At 44.2% G+C, this 21,510-nt stretch overlaps 1 protein-coding gene across 2 annotated transcripts in view; it reads left to right on the top strand.

Annotated features, from left to right (window-relative positions):
- The window catches only part of LOC144113483 (uncharacterized), a 73,681-nt gene extending 59,350 nt beyond the window's left edge, over window positions 1–14,331 (top strand). For both annotated transcript variants that reach the window (XM_077646571.1, XM_077646572.1), the window contains exon 7: window positions 8,537–14,331. In XM_077646571.1, the coding sequence (XP_077502697.1) occupies window positions 8,537–9,384 (848 nt within the window). In that variant the 3' untranslated portion in view covers window positions 9,385–14,331. The remainder of the gene's footprint in view (window positions 1–8,536) is intronic.
- The last annotated feature ends 7,179 nt before the right edge of the window (window positions 14,332–21,510 follow it).

The following is a 21,510-nucleotide window of genomic DNA, read 5'->3' as shown; positions in this document are numbered from 1 at the left end:
CGGCTCGCCGCCATGGCTTTCTTGAATGCAGTCGGTAGCATTCAAAGTAGTTCTGAACGTTTTTATTAGACTTGCCAATGCAAATTTTTCCTTTATTTTTTTGTGTGTATTTACTGCGAACATACATGAGTATAGTACCAGTGTAGCCGGTGCTGCTTGAACAGCAGGCGTGACAATAGAACTCCATTAGCTCGCTACTTTTGCTCGCTTTGGTCAAGAATGTAGGTCGAGGTTCTTTGGTCATGAATATAGGTTGATAGCTAATTATGGGTAACATTTCTCTATATGTGAGTAAATACGGTAACTGTCTCACTGGGTCAGTGGACACCTCAATTGTTCTTTGAGCTAGGTGACAGTAGGGACAGAGAGATGTGCGCTGCATGCATTAGTGCTGACAACATTGTAGACTCCGTTGATTTTGAGGAAAGGAAAGGTGCATGACTGGCTCTCTGGGCCAGTGAACACCTCATTAGTGGTTTGAGGTATGTGGTGATGGTGACAGATGTTTCCCTGCATGTGTTGGCATTGACATCGTTGTGGCAGAAAGGTGGCACTAAAGCAATAGACCGCCGGCATTCATTGGGTTCATTGGCTCTGCTGATTTTGAGGTAAGGAAAGGTGTATAACTGGCTCCCTGGGTCATGGACACCTCACTCGTGCTTTGAGGTACATGGTGGTGGTGTCCAATTGCAAAAAAAAACGTGCTTTTGCACAATATTTCGTGCTTAGCAATGCTAAACCACCATTCATTTTTTTTTTGGTCTTCCCACCAAGCTCCGTCCTAGTCATCATCGCCCCTCCCCCTTTTTTTCCCCATACCGTAGACCATTAGAAAGGTAAGACAATATAAGCAAGACAAAGAAGGCAGGAGAGACAAGCAGTTGTTACTTTCATTGCGCTCGAAGACAGAAATGAGTGGCGAACCCAGGGCCTCGTTGCCCTGAGCTGTGTGCACCGTTTAAGTCCTCTGAAGCGAGGTATTTATTGCTGCGGCTGTAGTATTCACCTGGTCACAGCTTCCGTACGGGAATTTTAGAGCCATGCACGTTTCCACGCCCTCATCTCGTAGCGATGAACCTGACTAAACGCTACCGTGTTCTTAGCATGGGAGCTCCTCTGTGCATGTTCCTGACCCGTCTTGAAGTCCAAAATGTGCCTTCTGCCTGGAAGGTGGCCCAAGCACAGCCCCACGCCTTGCTGCTTGGGAGATGCTTGCAACACGTGGGCTCCTACCATTACACTGTCCTAGGCTTACCACGCGCTGTTCCTGCTTTCGAGGCGGTCTACCTGGCATGTAAGAGAGTAAAACTTTGGTGGTGCAGCTGTCCACTTTAGGAAAAGTAATTTTGGAAGTAATTAAATACTTTTGCTGTTAAATTACTGCTCTAAAATAATTCATAACACTACTAAATTACTAAAACAGAAAAGTAATTCATTACATTGGTTACTGTAAAAAGTAATTATAGTTAATCAATTGCTGCCATGTCTGTTGTATGCATTCCGCAATGGCTTGCGTATGAGAAAAGCGGTTTTTCTGTCACCAGAACGCCAGTTTTGACAGTTGCGATAGTGCATTCGGGGCTGTGGTGCATTTTGTCGCAAATACAAGCTCCTCACTTTAAAAAGCATTACCATTTTTTTTCTGCTCGCAGTCTCCATGAAGCTGTTTGCATCCCATGTGCTTTGCTGCTGTCTATTCACGTCTTCGAATGAACGAACTCAGTCTTCATAGGTCAGCTCAGTGAACTGCGACTAGCATTCAGTTTTGTGCAGTGCATGATGTTAGAGAACGGTATGAACTCGCAGCCACATGTGCACAATATGTCAACAAAGAGAATGGGTACAAGCCAAGCTCGGACCTCATGCTTGGCATTCGAGGGTCCATGGCAAGGGAAAGCGTCCTGCACCTTCAAATCCCACCACTGTGAGCTTGAGCACACACTCAGCGAAAAAAGGGCCATGATGGGCTTTGTGGCGGATTTCGGTCGTTCAAGGATTGATGGTCTGCAGATGCGGGTGGGGATATCAGCCTTGCAATTTCATTTAAGAGACTCCCTTTAGCTCTTAATCTGCTCTATTCGATCAAGTTTTCTATCCGCATTTAAGTTTGAATTATAGAGCTGCCACTACACATTATATGGCGGCTTGGCTGTTGGTGGTGATGCTACAGCAAGTGCGAATGAGGTCTGAATAATTGGGCAATAAGTTATGATGCATCTGGAATTTCAGGCCCTCTTATACACTGGCTCTATAGTGCGTGTTGCGGAGCAGTGAAAAAGTCAGAATAATCAAGCACGTCTGAAAAATTGGGCATCGAAATTTTTCAGTTGCCGACTAATTGTTTTGGTCAGCTTTGCTTCATTTGCACAACTTCCGTATACAGTACCACGTGTTTATTGACTTTTTAACTGTCTTGATATGTAGGCTGGTGGCTCAACTCACCTTCGTGGCTGGCTACCATTTTCACTAGTTTCCTTCTCTGCTCCCTGTTGTGATACTTTATGGCAGCAACTAGTCGCAAGAATGCATTTCTTTCAGTGAAAGTGTGAGGTTGGCAGCTTGTTAGTAGATGGTGGAATCATGGACTATAGCTCTCTGTCGAATATGCCAACAGCATTCTTAAAACCTGAAAAATTTTTTTCTGAAAGCTGTAGCTTCCTACATTCCCTGATAAGAGCGAAGTGTCACAACTATTACTCGCGGGATGAACTCCGAATTCTTAGAACAAAGCATGCAATTTTTGTTTTTTTTTTTTATTTGGAGTTGCAGTGTTATCCCAAATTTTGTTTTGAAATGCTTAGCAGTTCCTCTTGGTTATGTACTTTATAACTTGTTCTCTCAGAAAGAGTGAGGCTATGAAGGTTGTTTAGATTGTTACATGGTGAATGTTGTATGGCAAATGAAGTTGGTATGATTTTCATGGCTGGTTGTTTGTTCTGAGTCCTGCACAGTTGATCAAGTTCATCTCTGGGTTTATTGCTTTCTACTGCAATCACTGCCTGTACACTAAAAATGAACTCATCGCACTTGTTCTTGTACGAGACTGCCACTTTTTTTTTTAACACCAAGACTAATATATAGCACTAATCTATACTGATTGGTCTAGTAGGATTGGCCAAACAATTAGCCTGACAAAAATTTAAGGCTAGTGATTGTAAAACTAGTACGCAACCAAATGAACATTTATAGTAAGTGCTCTTGCATTTTAATGTTTGGCAAGTGATTTAGACAGTAGAACCCCGCTATAGTAAACTCGGATATAGTAAAAATTCGGATATAGTAAAGTGAAACTGCGCTCTATTCCGCCTTCCTAGACGACTTGCATTTTTTTGTCAGCTAAAGTAAAGATTTTTTTCAAAGAATCTGCTGTAGTAAAGAGTGTCTGGCGGTGGCGACTTACCTCCCATGGAATGATGACAACGCGGCATGCGCGAGGCCAACATTCGGAGGCAAATGGATACCAAAGACGATAAAATGGTGCTCTTTCAGATAGCTTCACCACAAAGCTTGGAAAAAAAAGTACAGCTGCCTATGAACGCAGAAAGAAGGCGGTGTGGGTAGCTGAAAAAGGAAAGACAGTAAAAGTGTGGTGAAGAGTAAAGAAGGGAAGGGCAAAGATTTGCAGCACAGCAGCGCAAAGCACAGGGAAGCGGCGGCACTATATGAGTGGTACATCCGCGCCTCGACCGTGGTGTGTGTTTCTTAACTATTGCCTCTTAAACGACGCTGAGGCTGTGGAAAATGACGCCGTGCCCATGAAAACATTGGTTTTCACATGAAATCAAACTCCTCTTATATTCGTAGCCACGCTACATTTGAGCAAATGTGGTACTTTCACAAGATGTAAACAAAATCGAAAACGTGATTACGTGAGATGTGATGACTGAAAATAAATAATTATCACAAAAGGACAATAAGAGTGTAATGGAAGGTATTTGTGAGTGTTTCTTTTATAAACCAACGCTGTGTTTAATAGGTGGCCATTTAATTACCAGAGAGCATTCTCAGAGCCATGCCATCACCAGAACTGATGTAATAAAGATTTTTGCTGGTTCGAGTCACTATAGATCGGTTCTACTTACTACATCTCTGTGACATGTCTGAGGTGTATGTGCTCCTGATGTTAAACTTCATTATCCATTGTGTATTTTTCAGAATATTGCACATTGATGCAAATGTTCGAGACCGATCGGTAGATCTAATGGATGTTTGTAGTTGACTCGGTCTCTATAATGGTGAACTTTTCCCTGTTACATTTTGCTTAACTGTATTTTGGCATTGCGTCATTTGCCTCTTGTGTTCAAATTTCATTTATGCTTTGAGTACATAAGCAGTTCGTTTTTGTCATGTGTTAAAATGACCTGCTGTAAGCTGCAGTTTTCAAGTTCATTTTGTTTTATTTTGTCATTTTGCAGCACCGCTCTGCAGTTGCACAAAAAAATGCTCTAACTGAAGGTGATGCAGTGAACATTGTTCTTGGAGCTATAAAACCAACCAAACATTCTACACGAGGACCAGCAGCTGCGACTCTGTGGAAACATTGCACTCCTTGAGGAGTTTTTGGGATGCCTGAAACAATTGCTTTTCAGCACTGTCCCCTGCATTTCCTCTCTGAACAAAGCTCAATGCAGCCACATGAACACATCCAGATGTCCCACCTAAATGTAACCAAGCTTTTAAAAAACATGCAATGTTCCAGCCCAGTGAAACCAACTGAGATCTGTTGCCTGGCCTAGTCAGCAGTATTTTCTCCTTCAAATTTCAGTAACTAGTAAGGACTAATTATCGAACTTTTTAATTATTGAATTGAGGAACAAAGTGTCAACACAAAAGTTGTAGATCGCTTCTAAAAAGAACTAGCGGCGCTGTTTCTATCAGGGTGCAGTTTATGTAGCTTCATTTATTGGCGTTCAAAGAAAGCTGTCAGGTGACCAGCAGCTGGCTTTGCCCCACTGTACACGCAAAGCCTCATTCGGGAGAGCACTCCAGAAAAAAGTGGATTTCATTCTCTGAGAAGCATCTCTCGACGTTGAAGTGGCATTGTTGTCACGTGGAAGCCTGTTTTTATTGTGAAAGTTGTGGTTTAAGGCAGGTAAAAAAAACTTTATGCAAACGGTAGCTTGGAGCAGACATTTCACCCCGCAGGGGCGTCTGCTACATGCAGATGTTAGTGAGTTGCAACACCACAGGTTCCTGAGCATCCGCAGGGACATCCCCGCAGGGGGATGATGGTGAGCTGTTTGTCACCACGGACCCGAGCACCTGTGCTTAGCCATGCGTGGCTCAGCCGTGTCCGGGTAAAAAGGGATGCTGGTGGTTGAGACGATGCCGAGCATGGGGACCTTTAAGGCCCCTTGGCCGAGGCAACACCCCACTTTGGCCCCAGCTTCCCGTACACGGCGGCTCCGGCCTGACCCAACCAGGGGGAAATTGGCAGCCTCCTTTTCTTGTCCTTCCATCCATCTTTCGCTTTCCTATCGTCTTTCTCACTGCTGTCCTCTCTCCTCCTCGTTTTCAGTTGTTCCTTTTTCATGGGTGGCTAGGGTTAACCTTGTGTGGCAAACCACCCTGAGTTGTACCATATTTGGTTATAGTTGCGGCGTACATCTGGCGTGGACAGGACTTTCTTGCAACTTCCTGTCCTGTCCCCGTGTTGAGCTCCGTGGTGGGTGGCTGCCACCGTAGCCGAATAACAATTTTTTTTTTATGGATTCCTTTTCTTCAATAAATGATTGCCCTCATCTGGAAGTCTTCTGGAATGGTGTGGCAAAATTGCAAAGTGTGGTGGACACAAGATTGCAAGGATGCAAAGAAACAACAAAATAAAGCTTGGGGTATTTTTCGCAGGCACCCCACACAAGAGAATCTCGTAAATTTTAAGAAGTCAAGAGTTAAACCTCTGTACGTCCGTCGTAGTGCCGAAAAAGCACAGTAGAGTTATCTCATCCATAAACAGTGAAATCACATTAAAAAAAAATGTGGGAGCAGGTAAGAAAATTAAATGGCAGCTTTTCACCGTTTACAATTCCGCTTTTGATAGCACCTGGTACACAACCAAGTCTAAGGGAACAGGCAGACATAATAGGGGAGCACTCGCTGTAGTTTCTATTTGTCGCATTATACCCAGTCATTTCTAAAATACAAAAACATAGCTGAAAAACACTCCCTACAAGTGGAGGTGCTAACGAACAATACAATAGATTAATTACTCTCCAGGAAATCAATAGGGTACTGTCTGCCGGCAGAAAAACTGCTCCATGACCCGACCAAATACACTATGAAATGCGGGCCCATCTTTCCCAGCCTGCCGTAGGGGTACTTTTGAATTTCAACAAAATATTCGTAGAGGGAAAAATACCTGAGGAGTGGAAAAGAGCCGTTATAGTACCATTCCTGAAACCTGGAAATCCAGCAACCTCTCCTAATCCAAATCTTTTGAAAGTGTTCTGAATATTTGATTAACCTTTGTCCTAGAATCCCGTAAACTTCTCGACATTTATCAGTGTGGGTTTAAAAAAATGTGCTCAACAACTGACCATCTTGTTCGGTTTGAAGATGCTCTCCGAGGAGCATTTATACACAGACGGCACTGTCTTGCAGTCTTTTCCGATATGGAGAAAGCATATGATACAGCCTGGAGGTTTGGTATGCTCCGCGACCTAGTTGACCTAGGCATTCGTAGCAGGATGCTTAACTGTTCGAAAGACTTTCTTTCTGGCTGTTCATTTCATGTACGCCTAGGTTCCACCCTTTCGAGAAAATTCATTCAGGAAAATGGGGTACCACAGGGGTGTAGTCTACGTACCACACTCTTTATAGTAAAAATGAACTCCATAGTGAAAATAATTCCAGAGTCAATCATGTATAGCGTATATGTTGATGACCTTCAAATAGCATGCACATCCTCCAACCTATCAACCTGCGAGCGACAGATACAACTGACTTTAAACAGACTTGCGGTTTGGGCAGACTGAAATGGGCTTAAGTTCTTTGCACAAAAAACAGTTGCTGTTCTTTTCTCACTCAAAAGAGGTCGGCAGAGTGATCCCACCCTGCACCTAAATGAAATTATACTTCCAGTAAAACAAGCCAAAGGTTTGCGAAAGTTATTTATGTCAGTAATAGATGCAATTTGATTGGGAAACTGTGCTACTCAACTGTGCGCCGGGGGAGCTGCCGCGGTGGCTGAGTGGTTATGGCGCTCGGCTGCTGGCCCGAAAGACGCGGGTTCGATCCCGGCCACGGCGGTCGAATTTCGATGGAGGCGAAATTCTAGAGGCTCGTGTACTGTGCGATGTCAGTGCATGTTAAAGAACCCTAGGTGGTCGAAATTTCCGGAGCCCTTCACTACGGCGTCTCTCATAGCCTGAGTCGCTTTGGGACGTTAAACCCCCATAAAACCGAAAATCAAAACTATGCGCTGGTGGAGAACTTCAGACCGGAAGGGAGAGGAAAGCTGAAGGTTACCCGCTGCGGTGGCTCAGTGGTTAGGGCGCTCGGCTACTGAGCCAAAGTTCCCGGGTTGGAACCCAACTGTGGTGGCCGCGTTTCGATGGAGGCAAAACGCAAAGGTGCCTGTGTGCTGTGCGATTTCAGTGCACGGTGAAAATCCCCAGCTGGTCGAAATTATTCCGGAGCCCTCCACTATGGCACCTCTTCCTCTTTCTTCTTTCACTCTGACCTTCCTCTCTTCCCTTATGGTGTCGTTTGGGTGTCCACCGAGATGTGAGACATTTCCTGTGTCAATTCCTTGCCTAAAAAAAACAAAAAAAACAAAACACCAACAAGCTGAAAGTTCAAAATATATGGCAGTGTTTCCACCTGTTGACTGGTTTCGTAACTCACCAGGTGGCACGTGGTGTATTCTTATTTTCCAGACAGGCCTCATACTATGCCTGATTCGGTAAATGAAGGCAAGACCTCTTGATTTCTTTTATAGCCCCACAACAAGCTTTCAACAGCTGTCAATCCTTTTAAAGGTAATGCATGCACTAGCAGAGGCTCAAAAATGTAAAATCTTGCAATGCTCAAAAGGTAACTTCTGGCAGTCGGTAATAGAGAATCTGCAAAAACATTGATTGCACATAGTTGAAAGGGAAAGAAAGCACTAATGTGTTTAATGCGGAAGAGACAAGCTTTTGGAGTCATTTCAGGGTGCTGCACTTATCTTTTAGAATTTTGGCCACTAGCAGCAATGATCTGAGGAATAATTTGAAACAGCCCCTTTCACGTCATTTGCTGAGAGCAAGCAATAAAGAGTTATGGTGATGAGTAAGGAGCTCCAGTGTGAGAATTCAATGGTCACGACTAAAGCACATTCAGAAGTGTTGTTGCTCCATGCTCTCTGGTACCCCGAGATTGAACCGATTGAAGTGGCAAGCAAACACTGTTGTTTTTGCTGTCCACTGTCAAAATTTATGTTGTAGCACATGCTAGTCGGGTCCCCTGTGTGTGCAGGCTGTGGACATTGGCTTCCTTGGGTGAGCCCCTTTTAAGCGTGACCCGCTCGTCCTGTCTCTCTTTACATGGAGTGCAGCAACTGAGCAGCGAGGGCTAGCAGACTGCGTGTCCCCGGGGCCCCGCCATGACCCTGCCCAGGAGGGCGGCTGCAGGACAGCTGACGAGCGGCCTCTGGGTCAGGGCGGCCTGGCCACGGTGTTCCCTTACCGCTGCGTTGTGTGCGGCTTCTGCTCCTTCACTCAGGACACAATGATTGCGCACATGCGACTCCACTCGGGCCAGACACTTTGCTGCCGAGCCATGGATGCGTGCTGCCAGTACAGTACGCCCTTTGAGGATGTGTTGCGCAAGCATGTCTCCACGGAGCACGCGGATGACAGTGCAGTGGCTCGGTGCCCACACTGTGGGATGCCGTGCAGCAGTGCCAAGGTGCTGACGCGACACGCGGCAGAGAGCCACCACAACATGGTGCTCAGAGGCCGCTGTGCTGACTGCGCAGTGATGCTGCTGCGCCACTTTGGACTGGTGGCCGAGCCAGACGCTACTGGCCGGGTTGTAGCAGCACCTGTGCTGCAAGTGCAGCGATTGAAGCAGTCTAGGAAACAACCAAAGCCTCGAAAAGTAGTTGTCTGTTGCTCTGACCGCTGTGGAAAGTCTCAGCTAGGCCCAGCGGCTCCACGTCGCCGGAGGAAACATTGTGCACCTCCACGCCTACCTTTAGGAAAACCCTCGCTGAGTCTGTCGTGTCACCACTGTAAGTTGGAAGGTGGCCTGCGACGCAAGAAGGCATTCAGGTGTCACAGTAGCTACCTAGTCCACATGTACTGGTGCCATTCACGAGAACGCCATCGATGCTCCCGGTGTGGTTTGGGATTTAGGCATGGCTATCAGAGTTATCTTCACTCAAAAAAACAGCACAGCTAGCCAAGGCCTTGCTTGACATTTCTTTCTGTTGTTGTTGTTTTCACCATGGTAACAGGAGCTGCTGTTATCCATATTGTCCTGAATGTTGGTACCTGTGCACAGCACCCAATGAAGATAGGTTCGTCTTAGTGAACTTAGAGACAAGAAAGCATTGCTCTGGTGCAGTTAACTTGGTTAAATGATCAAGAACTTAAAAAATATGTCCTGGCTACGGTTCAGGTTGAAGCTGCATTGCTCTTGTTTGAAGTAATGAAGTGTGAATACACGATAACAATGCCTGCTCATTTGAATCTGTAGGCTTAGTTTCGAGATATATTTTAGGCTGTGCTTGTTATATTCTTCAGGAAACTATGGACCATGAGGTGAACATACCCGTTCTCTGTGGGGTAATTGCAGACCGTATGTGTTCACATAGCACTCATGCCTTCAACAATTAATTCATTCAATTCCTTTGATATATAGTTTGATATTACAAAATAATTTAAACACATAGGCAAGCATCACTTGATGTTCTGAACTTTAGTTTTAAGTACGTAGTGCTTAAATTACTGTTACGAAATTATAAGTTTGTATGCCTTGACGACAGTTCTACTTGCGGAGCTATAGCATTTACTTGTTATTTACTGTTGGAAGTCATTCATATGGAACAATTTTTTTTTCTTTTGGCACTATTTTATGGGCAAGTTTGCCTGAGGTTGTGTGCAATTTCTCCTACAAGAAAGTTGCTGTGGCAGAGAAAATATTAGGTTGTTATTGTCAGATGTTGCTCTCATTCATAGATTTATAGACACTAAAGTGGTTAATGGCGTATATGTTCTCTCAGCTGTACACAAACTGCCATCATGTCAATATTAATACTGAGAATTGTCCATACATTAAACATTCTTAAATACCATGCTCATGTACAAATTGTTATAATTGAGCTTGAAAGGAGGTGGGTGAGAGTGCAATTTATTCTTGCTATCTATATGTACAGACAGGTCATATATGTATATACACGCAGATATGTACATTACAATGTTTCTAACTGATATTTAAAGCCATTTGTCATAGCTGCCCTTTTTTGGCATTGAGTACCTTTCAAGAACCATCTGTTAGGATAGCCCATTGGTGACATTCCATTTTATTGCTGGGGAAATTTCAATGAACAGTGTTCTAGATAGCGCGTGTTGCCATCACTGAAATTTAAACAATTTGGTCTAACATTTATTGGTGATTGGTTCTGTTAATTTCACAAAACCAGCTTTAGAGCTTGGTAAGGGATACCACGCTACATTGTGGTGCTATACGTTCTGTTGCTTTGTGTGGTAGACCAGAAGTGTTTCAGTGAGCTGGGAGAAGTTAGATTCATGCTTGTGGTCTGTGATTCTGGGTGGCAGAAAGAAAAGGCAATTGTCTCTTTATGAAACATACTACACTGGGCATCCTACCTCACATTTGTGATATGGTAATTCACTTGTTGCTTAATGTTTACTGATGGTATACATATATATGTCTATTTTAAGTTTCAGAACTAAGGGACAGACTTCTACCTGTTTGTGTTTTGTTGTGAGGCACTGATGCTTTTCAGTTAGTTGTTTGTTTTGAATAGCAAGGTGTTGAAGATTTACATGTCTATCAACACTGTGTTTGCACATCTTAAAGTTTTACGGAAGGCTTGTCAGCCGTTAAGTCTAGCATCTTGGGTTCTCGGACTTGACCTTGGCAACCGTAATTGATATAGGCTTCTTGGAACAATTCATTAGTGAATTTTCTTTTAGTCAGTGTTCATATATTTTTTTCAGCCTTGCTTTGAGGGCAGATGCATCCTCCAAATTCCATTGCTTTGTTTCTCTAAGCAGCAGAAGTATTTAAAATGAAGTAGGAGGCTGTGATGACAGGAGGAACACTAATTTAAGTATCAGGGAAATAAAACACAAGGAAAAAAAACTTTTTGCTGTTTTCATTGTGCTGATAGTTTCTTTGTGGCATATTTTTTCTAATCTCCCTTGCTCTGGCATGTATATGCCTGAATGTGTATGTGCTTAGTTTTTACAGCACTTGTCTTCAACTTACATGTTTTTTTTAGGCTAAATTTTGGGACACCAGAATGCTTTTATTAGATTCAGTTGAAGGAGCAGTGGAATTTAGCTTTGCTGTGGAGGCATTTGTAGGGTAACGCTTATGTGCTGAAGGATAAATTGTAAAGATTGTGAAAATTAACAGCTGGCTCTTTAGTTGCATCATATAGCTTGGAGGCAGCTTACTTTTTTACATGCGTTGTCTTTTTTCTGCAGCAACTTCTTTAGCCTGCCTCGGGCTTTCTTAGCCTTAGGCTGCTGTGCTGTTTTTATCAGATATTTCAAGGCACTGCGTTGAAACTGAGTATTTTTTGCCATTCTTTGCAGAGCAGATAGGTTTTCAAATGCTCTCACTTCCATTAGCCTGCTCTGCTCGAGATGCATGTCTTCATAATGCAGTGCACAAACCAGTCTCATTCGCGCATTAACTGTGCCATACAAACGTGTTGTTTGGTCTACTTAAAAAGCTTGGGGGGATTATTTATGCGGCATAAAAACAGTGAGGCTGTATTCCTGAGCGGGAGCCTCATCCCTATAATGATTTTGTCCCCTCTTTGAAAGCAGGTGCTTGAGAACAATTTCATTATTGGACTGTTCATTATACTCCTGCTCTGAAATATGCTTTTCAAGTAAAATTGCACATGCATGCCGGGGGCATACCACAGCCGGAAAGGTTGGCACCAGTACATGTTGTGGTGTGGTACAAGAAAAGGAAGAGTATTTTCTGTTCATAAGCAGTGGAAGGACATGCTGAAATTGCAGGAAACTTAAAAGTGCAAGTTGATATTTGAATAAAACAGAATTTAAAAATATATACGTTCAGATAGTGAAAAGATGGCTTGCTGCCCAGTTGAACTATTTTTGCTCAAACTAGAAGCAGAGACTGGTGCTCTGCATTTTTGGTGCTCTGAATTTTTGAAGCAAAAAAAAAAAGCAATTACTGAGAAGTCTCAAATCCGAGAACATTTCTTACGGATGATACAGAACAGCTACGACACACTGAACATCCTTGAGAGTTCCTAGGGAAAGCTGTTGGAGACGGGAATTGGCACTCGGCTCCAGCAGCCAGGGAAGCAACATTGTGAATTAACAAGTTTCACTGTCTACATGTAATCAGTGACGTCAGCAGGGTGTACTTTGCTCAGCACTTGGTTCACTGATATGGTGGCTCTGTTTCAGGATGTAGAACTTTCTAGGAATGAGCATGTGTGTTAGCCCGCTTTCTTTCCTTTTACACTGCTCTGATGAAGTGTGTGGTTTTGACAGTGACTGGGTGTTGCTGTCAGTTCCTTTCATAGCGACAACTATATACGGCATTTCTTGTGGGGTTTACACTGAAGTTAGAGTGTGACATAAATGTCAAATAGTGCTTGACGTCGAGGTGTGGTAACGTCATACAGCCAACCAGGGTGCTTGATTCGCATGTTGGTGCAGGCATGGCACCATAAGTGAGTGCCAGAGGGAGTCCAATGTGCGGCTGCTACAGCGACAGGAATAAACCTTGCTGCCTTGCACTCCTTCCCAATTCACCAGGCTCCTCAGAATGGCACTGTCATGCAGAGATTTGCACTTTCCTTTGGGAAAGCGAGTTTACGGTGTGGAGCACTGTGGCACATGTCGCAGAGAGATAGAGGTGAGGTGAAAAGAAGTGTAGGAGCGCTAGGCGGACATCATGTGGGGAAGGCGTTGGGATGTTTGTGGCAGCATCACAGGTGCATTTTGCAAACCTCACATTGCTATTGTATCTTAGTACATTCGGGTCAAAAAGTGCGCATTTTTTTGTAGTTTTATCTATGCTGACACAGCACTTTGTACAACATCGTTTTCTTGTAGTGCCATGTTTTTTAAATTTTCATGAAAGTTTACTTTTGTAAGTCGAGGCTTCTTGCAGCATTAATAAAATTGCCTGCCTGCGCACTGCGCTGTGATCTGGTAGGTGGCAAGATTAGTGCAGTTAATATTTTTTCTTATGACTGTGTTGATCTCACGATTTGATGATCTTTTTGAGATATTAAGTTTAGACTAATGGGACAGCACTGCGTGAATCTTTGCTACAAGTGGTGACGAACTTAAATCTTTAAATGAATCAAGCCTTTTGTATAAAGATAACCCAGGTATTTATTAGGCAGGTGAAGATTTGATTTTACACATTTGTTCTGTTCTACAATAGCACTGTGGCTGTTAATGGGCATGTGTGGGCGAAATATGACTGCAGCCGTGCAGTGCGACAGGGATATGTGCATGGCTGATTATTCAGTGGTTGCTTTAGTTGCAGAGTAGCAGACTTTAGCTCAACGTACGGAGCCTTGATTTGGTGGTGCTGTTTTTAATGCATGATACAAATCTTTCTTGCCTGTATTTTAGGCTTTTCATGACTTCATTGCACCCTGGTTTCCAGCCTTTGCTCAAGCAAGTACCACACACTTGTATATAAATTTATACATTGGACTGGTAGCTGTGACACCTGGATACCTGTAAAACAAAGCTGCATGGCAGCCTTTTTCGAGAAAAGTGAGCCACAGTAACTTTTTTTGTGGTGTTTTGGTTACTGCTTCAAAATGTGCATGCAACAATCATACCTGTATGTCAAAAAGTTCAGTAGTGTCCATAGTGTGTAGAAAGTCTCATTTCTTGCGATATCATTTGTTGTTTAGTTCTCGCGAGCATTAGTGAATCTGTGTATTTGGTTGCTGCTGGATCTGTAAAGTTTCCTGTACTGTGAGCTCTGATTGGTTTTTCGTTTTGCTGTGCTATCCTTACTTTATTTTGGCATTGGATTTGTGGTTGTGTATGATGCTCTGTAAAATCGGAGCGTTTTTCCTTTCCAGAGCTTTGTTTCGGACTTCTAAGAAATGAAGTGAAATAAAAAAAGCTTGGTTTTGTTTTATACGAATGTAGCTGTTTAACTGTGAACGGAGTGCTGCAAGCCTTCTTACGTTTAACCCGGCTAACGAGCTACTTTTTTCACATATTTAAAGCACTTCTTGCTTTTTAGAAAAGTAGTGGCATGCAACATACTTTCCCCAGCTCCACAAGCTTTCTTTTCCTCTAGTTGGGCAGCTGCTTCTTACAGTAGTTTTAGCCATTGCTTATGAGGGAGTAATTAGCTTATGGAATGCTCCTTGTTGGTGCACCAAATCTAATTTTGGTAGGTGTATGCTACACATCCTCATATAATGGGTACTTTTCATAATATGGCTTGCCATGTTGTGGATGTGTGAGATGAGCATGAGCCAGTAAGACTGTTCTTATAGGATACCCTTAACAGCAACACCTAATGTGTGTTCAAGGCTGGCAGTCTTCCAGGGATTGCATCCAGCTATACTCACTTTCATACATAGCAGGTAACGCTGCCGAAGCTGGCACGCCTGTGCGCACAGGCTTTGTCCGTGCCCGAAAAGTACGTCACTCTAGAACCAAAGTGAACGCAAGCATATTTCGTTGCGACAGATCTTAAGTGCCGTCAATGGCAATCTCAACTTTGTTTGACCTGTTGCCATATTTTCATCCTCCAAATTATCGAGACCTCGAGGAGTAAGAATAAGTTTGGTGGTCTGATATGTGGCTGGCAGGGCGAATCGTGCTTACTCCATCTGCACCTGAAAAGTATTTCACACTCAGTGATTATTATAGCCAGAGTCCGAATACTGAGTGCCTCACAGCTTTGATCATATTTTCAGTGCTACTACTTCGTTTTATACTGCTCTTTGTTTTTGTCGAAACACTCACCGAGGCTTTGAGAAGGACGAATGATATGTGGTGGAGTAATATGGTTTCGCGCATGCACTACTTCTGCAGCCTCCACTGCGCTGTCTGCTGTGTATGAAACGGAGTATAGTGCGTCTTGCGAGAAAAATGTAATAGTGTGGTTTTACTCAAAAATATTTCAGTAAGAGCGCTCATTGCATTGTATGCTTTGTGTCAAAAGGTTTTCAGGGAAGTATCTGAAAGAACCATGGGGCATCTGTAATCAGTTGCTTTTGCTTTGAACAACATGACACTTTGCTTGTAGGATTGGATGCAGTGGAAAATTTCAGACCACTAGAGTCCATTCAAAGTGTTCACACCTTTGCGCTTGCTAACGCGCAGGGATCTCCCCCCTAATCTATTCTAGCATCACCTGTGCACAGGGAAGCCTGAGCAACCTTACTTCTTTGAAGGTAAATAGGCAAAAGAAATTGAGTGTCTTCTGCCAGTGTTTGTACATGGGTTACTTTGTGGTGCTTAGAGGTGTGCACAGCCAAACAATGCAGCCTAACAATATAAACATTGCTGACATCATTTGAAATAAGGTTGCATATGACATTCTGGAGATAGGGAAGTTTATGCGATGAAAGGTGCGAAGTTGGATCAGAACAACATCTTGTGATTGTGCTGTATGTGCAGCCATGGTTAGGCCTATACTTTGTGTTTCAGTAAACACTTTAAAAAAATTCCTGTAAATAGCTTGTTTGAAATAGAAAGATTATCTTTTCAGGGATAAACTCAGCCACGGCGGACGTCAATTATTCTAAGGCTAATTCGGCTAATTTTAGTCATCAGTATATGGTAATTGGTGCCAATGTAGAGGTATAATGGGAAGGACGATACCATATCACTTCTTGAAAGGATAAAATGCCTTTTTTAAACCTCTGCAGTGCGAGGGAATCTGGTGCTTCTTTCTGCACAAAACTGAAACTAAGCGCATGAGGCGGCGCGCAGGAAGCTTGGAGTAAATCCAACGTCTGCTGATGACTTGTTGCAATGACTACGGCACCGAATTTGAACTGCCTTCTCTGCTGTACCATGGCACGCACTTCATTACTCTGTCATACTCAAATATAACGACCACGCAGTTCGCCATGGCTATTCTTTTACTTGCGTCAAGCGAAAGAATGTGCACACTGTGGTGCAATAGCCCAAGCAGTTCAAATTTGGCGCCATAGGTATGGCACAACGTCATCAACAGACATAGGATTTACTCCAAGCTTCCTGCGCGCCGACTCATGCGCTTAGATTCAGTTTTGTGCGGCGGAAAAATATGCCGGATATTTTCACGGTGCAGAGTTTTTGAGAATGGCTTTTTCATCGTTTCGAAAACAGGTATGTTATCGGCTCGTCCATGGCTTTGAACTCCCCGTTGGCACTATAACTACCAGACTGTGACAACGGAAGTTAGTGCATTTTATGTAATTAACTACCTACTTGGGATGATTTCCATAGTAACTGACGTCTGCCGTGGCTGACAGTTTCTGAAAGCTCCAGTGGTAGGGCGCTCGACTGCTGAGCCCGAGGGCGCGGGTTCGATCCCGTGGAAAACGCGAGGCGCCTTCGTACTGTGTGATATATCGGTGCACGTTAAAAAAACCCCGGGTGGTCAGAATTATTCGGGAGTCCTCCACTTAGGCATCGCTTTCGGTAGTTGAATCTCGTTTACTATACCACAGCGTAGTTCCATACCACGCAATAGTTACCATACGATATACCACACACTTTCTTCCATGAAGAGATTTTGTTTTTATTTCGAACCCCCTTTTTCTGGGAATTTTCGCAAGTGTTCGTTGAAGCACTCGGCATATGCTGACTTAATCGAGCACAGTGAATTTGAGAGAAATATTGAGCATGCCCATCCGCTGCAGCCATCCCCAACCCCATGTCGGCAACATGCGCCGTTTTAGACTTGGAGGAAGCTTAAGAGATAAGTCACAAATGTCACTTCGCTTCACAGGGAACACGCAACCATCATTTGGCAAGCGTGAACATCAACATTCCTCATGGGACACTTTTTGCGTCTCGCAGAATGCTTCATATGCCCTACGATCATCGGCGAAGCCGTGTACGCAACGAAGTGCAGTTGTCGCGGAAAATACTTACCCTGGCAAAAATCGCTGATCGACTGTCCCGTGGTCACCCTTCCCATCCAAACAGCCATACTAACCATGTCATAAACACTCGGACTCCCGCAGTCTCGTACTTGTTCTGTGGCCCTATGGCTGCGTGCTATACGCAGGTGATACCATTAGGTATCGGGCTTGATGTTATCGAAGGGACAGTAAAGGCAAGTTTATGCATCGTTCAATGAAGTTCAGCAGCCAAAGGGCATGTGTAACGCATTTTGCGCAAGTTTTGATGCATTTGTGTGTGCGTGCCTAAGTGGGTGAAAATTGTTTCCACATAGCTACATTTTCAGATAAGATCATTTCTATTTTCTGGGCACTCGCCACTGCTGGTGACGTCATTCCTACAGTGCTTCCTCGCATCGAGATGTGAAACTGGAACTAGAGAAAAGGGACGTTGCGGCTTACTTAAAGTGAGACGAGTGTGAGATGACATCAGCAGAACAGAAAATCGCTGAAAACGGCCGCACTGATGCTAAGTGTGGTGTCACGAAAACTATGGAGTCGTGACACTACTTCACACGGTGCCCTGCTTTCAGCGTCGCCAGTCTTCTCTGTGTTATATAAAACTCTGCATCTCGGGTGCAAGGTCAAATAGTGACCTACATTGTTTACTCTGCCCCGTAAAGGAATAAGCGAACTTCAGTTTATTTGCCGAGATAGCATCGATGCCCTCATGACTGTCATATACCTCCTCTTTGTCGCCATGTGGATGGACTGTCGTGTGCATGCACGGCAGGCACGGATAAAGTAATAGCCGGAGCCCTTCACTACTGCGTTCCTCATAGAATGAGCCGCTATGGGACGTAAAATAAACCAAACTTCACAAAAAAATGACCGCAGCGCAAAAAAGTATAGCATGGCACGCGAAGAAAGGATGAGGACGGTCGCCGCTGACTTCCAGCAGTTTACTGTGAGTGGTTGACATGAATGTGTATGCTGTTCGGCGAATATTCATTTGCGGTGCTTACGCAGCCTTCAACTAGTCTGTAGCGATGCATTCAGGTTGAGTGATTTCTCGCGTGGCGCATTCTTTGCTTCTTTTGATGACAACAGCGTTTTCAAGATAACGGGTGCAGTTCTGGTCATCAGTACAGGACAAGCAGTGAACCGTAAAGAAACCATCATAATCTTTCCCTTCGCGTGCGTTTTTTTTTACATTCTTGGCATGCTCCCTTAGCCCTTCATTTACACATCTCCTGTTTTTTTTTTTTATGGTGCAATGATTTTAGCTTCATGCCCACATGCAGCTTGTACCAGCTTTTGTTAACGTTTGGCTCGGGCTAACTCTTTGACCCGCCATTTTTTTTTGTTTTCATCGAAATGAAATATTTTCCCGCCTAAGTACTGTATTCAAAACTTAAGAAAGGCAATATGTTCGTTTTCCAGGGCAAAAAATTACCGGTTGATGCTTTCCAGGGATGTGCCAAATTTCGTACAGTGTCATAATTGATGAAAATAGCAACATCGAAATTCCACGACTTTCCAAGGGGGAACATTACGCTTGAAATTGACAGAAAAAAAATATTACTACTTTTGAAAAATTGTTTGCACAGAAATGGCGGACGACGTGCTAACCGGCACTCACTTTATCACAAAATATTATTTACTGCGTTCGCTCTATGGCATAAAAAAGACATTTTCGCGTGAAGGATGTGAAATTCACCTGAAACAAAGAAGTAACTAAGTTTCTGGACCATGTATTTCGCAAATGAAGCCGATAGCTTAACTATTAGCCGTCGGCTGGAGACCACGCTTGTGGGGAAGAAATTAAAAATTTTGTTCTTTCATCTTCATTAGCGTGGTCGACAGACGGCGGTTAATAACAGAGCTATGGGCTTCGTTTACGGAGCGCGCGGTCTAGAGACTTTTGTCTTCGCTTGTACATAGCGTGTCAAAGGGTTAACTAAAAGACACCGCGTACGGTGGAACACGCTAACCTGACACCTTTGTTCGTGTTAGGTGGAGAGGAAAGAAGAGAAAGAGTTGGGAGAGGTAGGGTGTCTAACAAGATTTATGGATGAAAACAACCTTGTACAGGCACCGATCGAGCTAGATCGCAGACTGGCGATGCCGTAGTAGTGGTAAAGCGCACATTGGGAAGCCTGAGCGAGCAGTTATATATTTCGGAAAAAGAGGAGCATACATTTTATTCGATGCCAGTAGTGCGCCGTTTTTACGAGGGCAGCAACAACTACTGCAGCCCAATGAAAAGGGGCTCTTGCTTCGCTAAGAAGGAGCTCGCTGTAACCGACGCGTTTTCGCTACTGTTCCCCATGGCGGGTTGGAGCGCTGGCTCCCATTATCTCTACGTCGCACATCGAACGTATGTATGTACGTGGGTCGGCGCTGCTGGCGCTTCCGGCCTTATCTTATCCAGAGCCTGACGTGCTCCGAGCACAGGCACAGTCACGGGCGTCGTCGCTGCTAGCGGTGTGCTGGCCCCAGCGTTAGCCGCAGGCAAGATGGCAGTCTCGAGAGGAGTAACCCATGTGAGCGTGACTTCATTTTCTCCTCCTGAGTAATCTGCAGAGAACGTGGGCGATGTGCTGCGTGCATCGGTCACGGGCTACGCGAACCAGCAGAGCGAAACGAGGTGTCTTATCTGGCGAGCGGTTATGAGGCTTTCGTCGAGACTTTTGTGCGCACAGTGCACGGTATACAGTTTACGCTAATGAAGACAGCCGTACTTCAAGCTAAGAGGGATTGCTTCGCAGTTGAGAAGCACGCCTTATATGCCGCTTTTCTGCACCCGAAAGTGCGTTCGATGCCTCGAAGATTCGGCTTGAGCCATTCATGCTTGCAGAAGCAATGGCGCGCACGCGCGAATGGTTCATGGCACTATCAGCCTTTTAACGGGCTCGTTTTAAAGCAAAGGGCAAGGTTTGCGTGTATTCAGCTATGCAGTATGCAAAAGAATCATACTCTGCACGGCTGTGCCGACATTTTTTGTTTACAGGAATGTCGCGCCGTGCTGTTCGAAAGAGGGTTTTTTGGGTATTGCAAATTTATACGTGCTAGGTTTAAGCAATTTACTATATCGTGAACGCGTGAATATTTTCCTCTCTGCCAACGCTTTCAGCCATTAACTTATAGAATACAAGGGAAATTTCGTTTGTTTCGAAAGCGGAAGTGCTGCCCTGAATGGAGACAGGAACATTGGCCGTCGAATGTAGCTGTTTCTGCCATTGCTTATCAGTAAAAAAAAGCAAGGCGAGTACAAAGGAAAAGAAAAGGCTAGACTTTTGCAGTAATCAGCGGTGCATTGGCTCGGAAACCAGAAGTATGCATAGATCGGTGCGCATAAATGGTAGTATAGAACCTTCTAGATTACCAATGAAGTTTGTCATTTAGGTGTGTTACATTGAGAAATCATGCATTTATTAACAGGACTTGTGGGGCTGGTTGGTTTCAATGTGAGGAGCGTATAGTGTTCCTGCTTTTTCAGCAGTTAGTACCCAGATAAGGAGACGCGCCTTCGTCCTGTCTTCCTGTTCAGCTACAGTGAGTCTGAAAAGTTCGGGCTGTTATGGTACCATGGGGTGCTTCTAACCGCTCCGCTCGTAAATGGGCATACACCTTTGAAGAACGATTTTTTTCCCCTTTAGTGTTCCTTTCTCAGCCCAGCTATGGCCACGGTGGCTATGGTGCAGGAACTATATAAACATGCCGCATTAAAAATAAATACATATATAAACCTTAACAATTGGTTTCGAACGAGCTGCGTTACCTTGTCGTAGTCCGAAAAGTCTCCGATAATAATTCTGACTGCCGTTCCGTACTGGGGCTACTTGCGGTAGCTGTAACTTTTTCACGCATACCGTACTGACTTCGGACATTAGTTGTGCGGAGTGCTGTCGAAACCAAAACGTTGTTTGTTGCATTGGAGGCTTCAACTTAATGAACACTGATAGAGTGGCGCAGACAGAATTCCATTCGTGTTCTCACTTTGTGGGATATGAAATCGACGAGCGGTACGTGGCTACGTGCCGAGGTTATTGTAGTTAAGAATAATGTGGCTATATTAAGCAATCTCAGGGCAAACAAGAAATAGGCTTCTTACGTGGAATGTGTACGTTCATCGTTTCTGGTAGCTGGCACTTTGACAATGGCGGAGGCGCCCCGCCCCTCACGCCTTTCTGTGCATTCCAACAATGTTAACCGTTGGGCCTGTGTCATGGTCCTTGCTC

The sequence above is a fragment of the Amblyomma americanum genome, chromosome 1, assembly GCF_052857255.1.
Source record: "Amblyomma americanum isolate KBUSLIRL-KWMA chromosome 1, ASM5285725v1, whole genome shotgun sequence".
NCBI classification, from domain to species: domain Eukaryota; kingdom Metazoa; phylum Arthropoda; class Arachnida; order Ixodida; family Ixodidae; genus Amblyomma; species Amblyomma americanum.
Note: the sequence above shows the minus strand (reverse complement) of the source record. Positions and strands in the feature narration are given on the sequence as shown.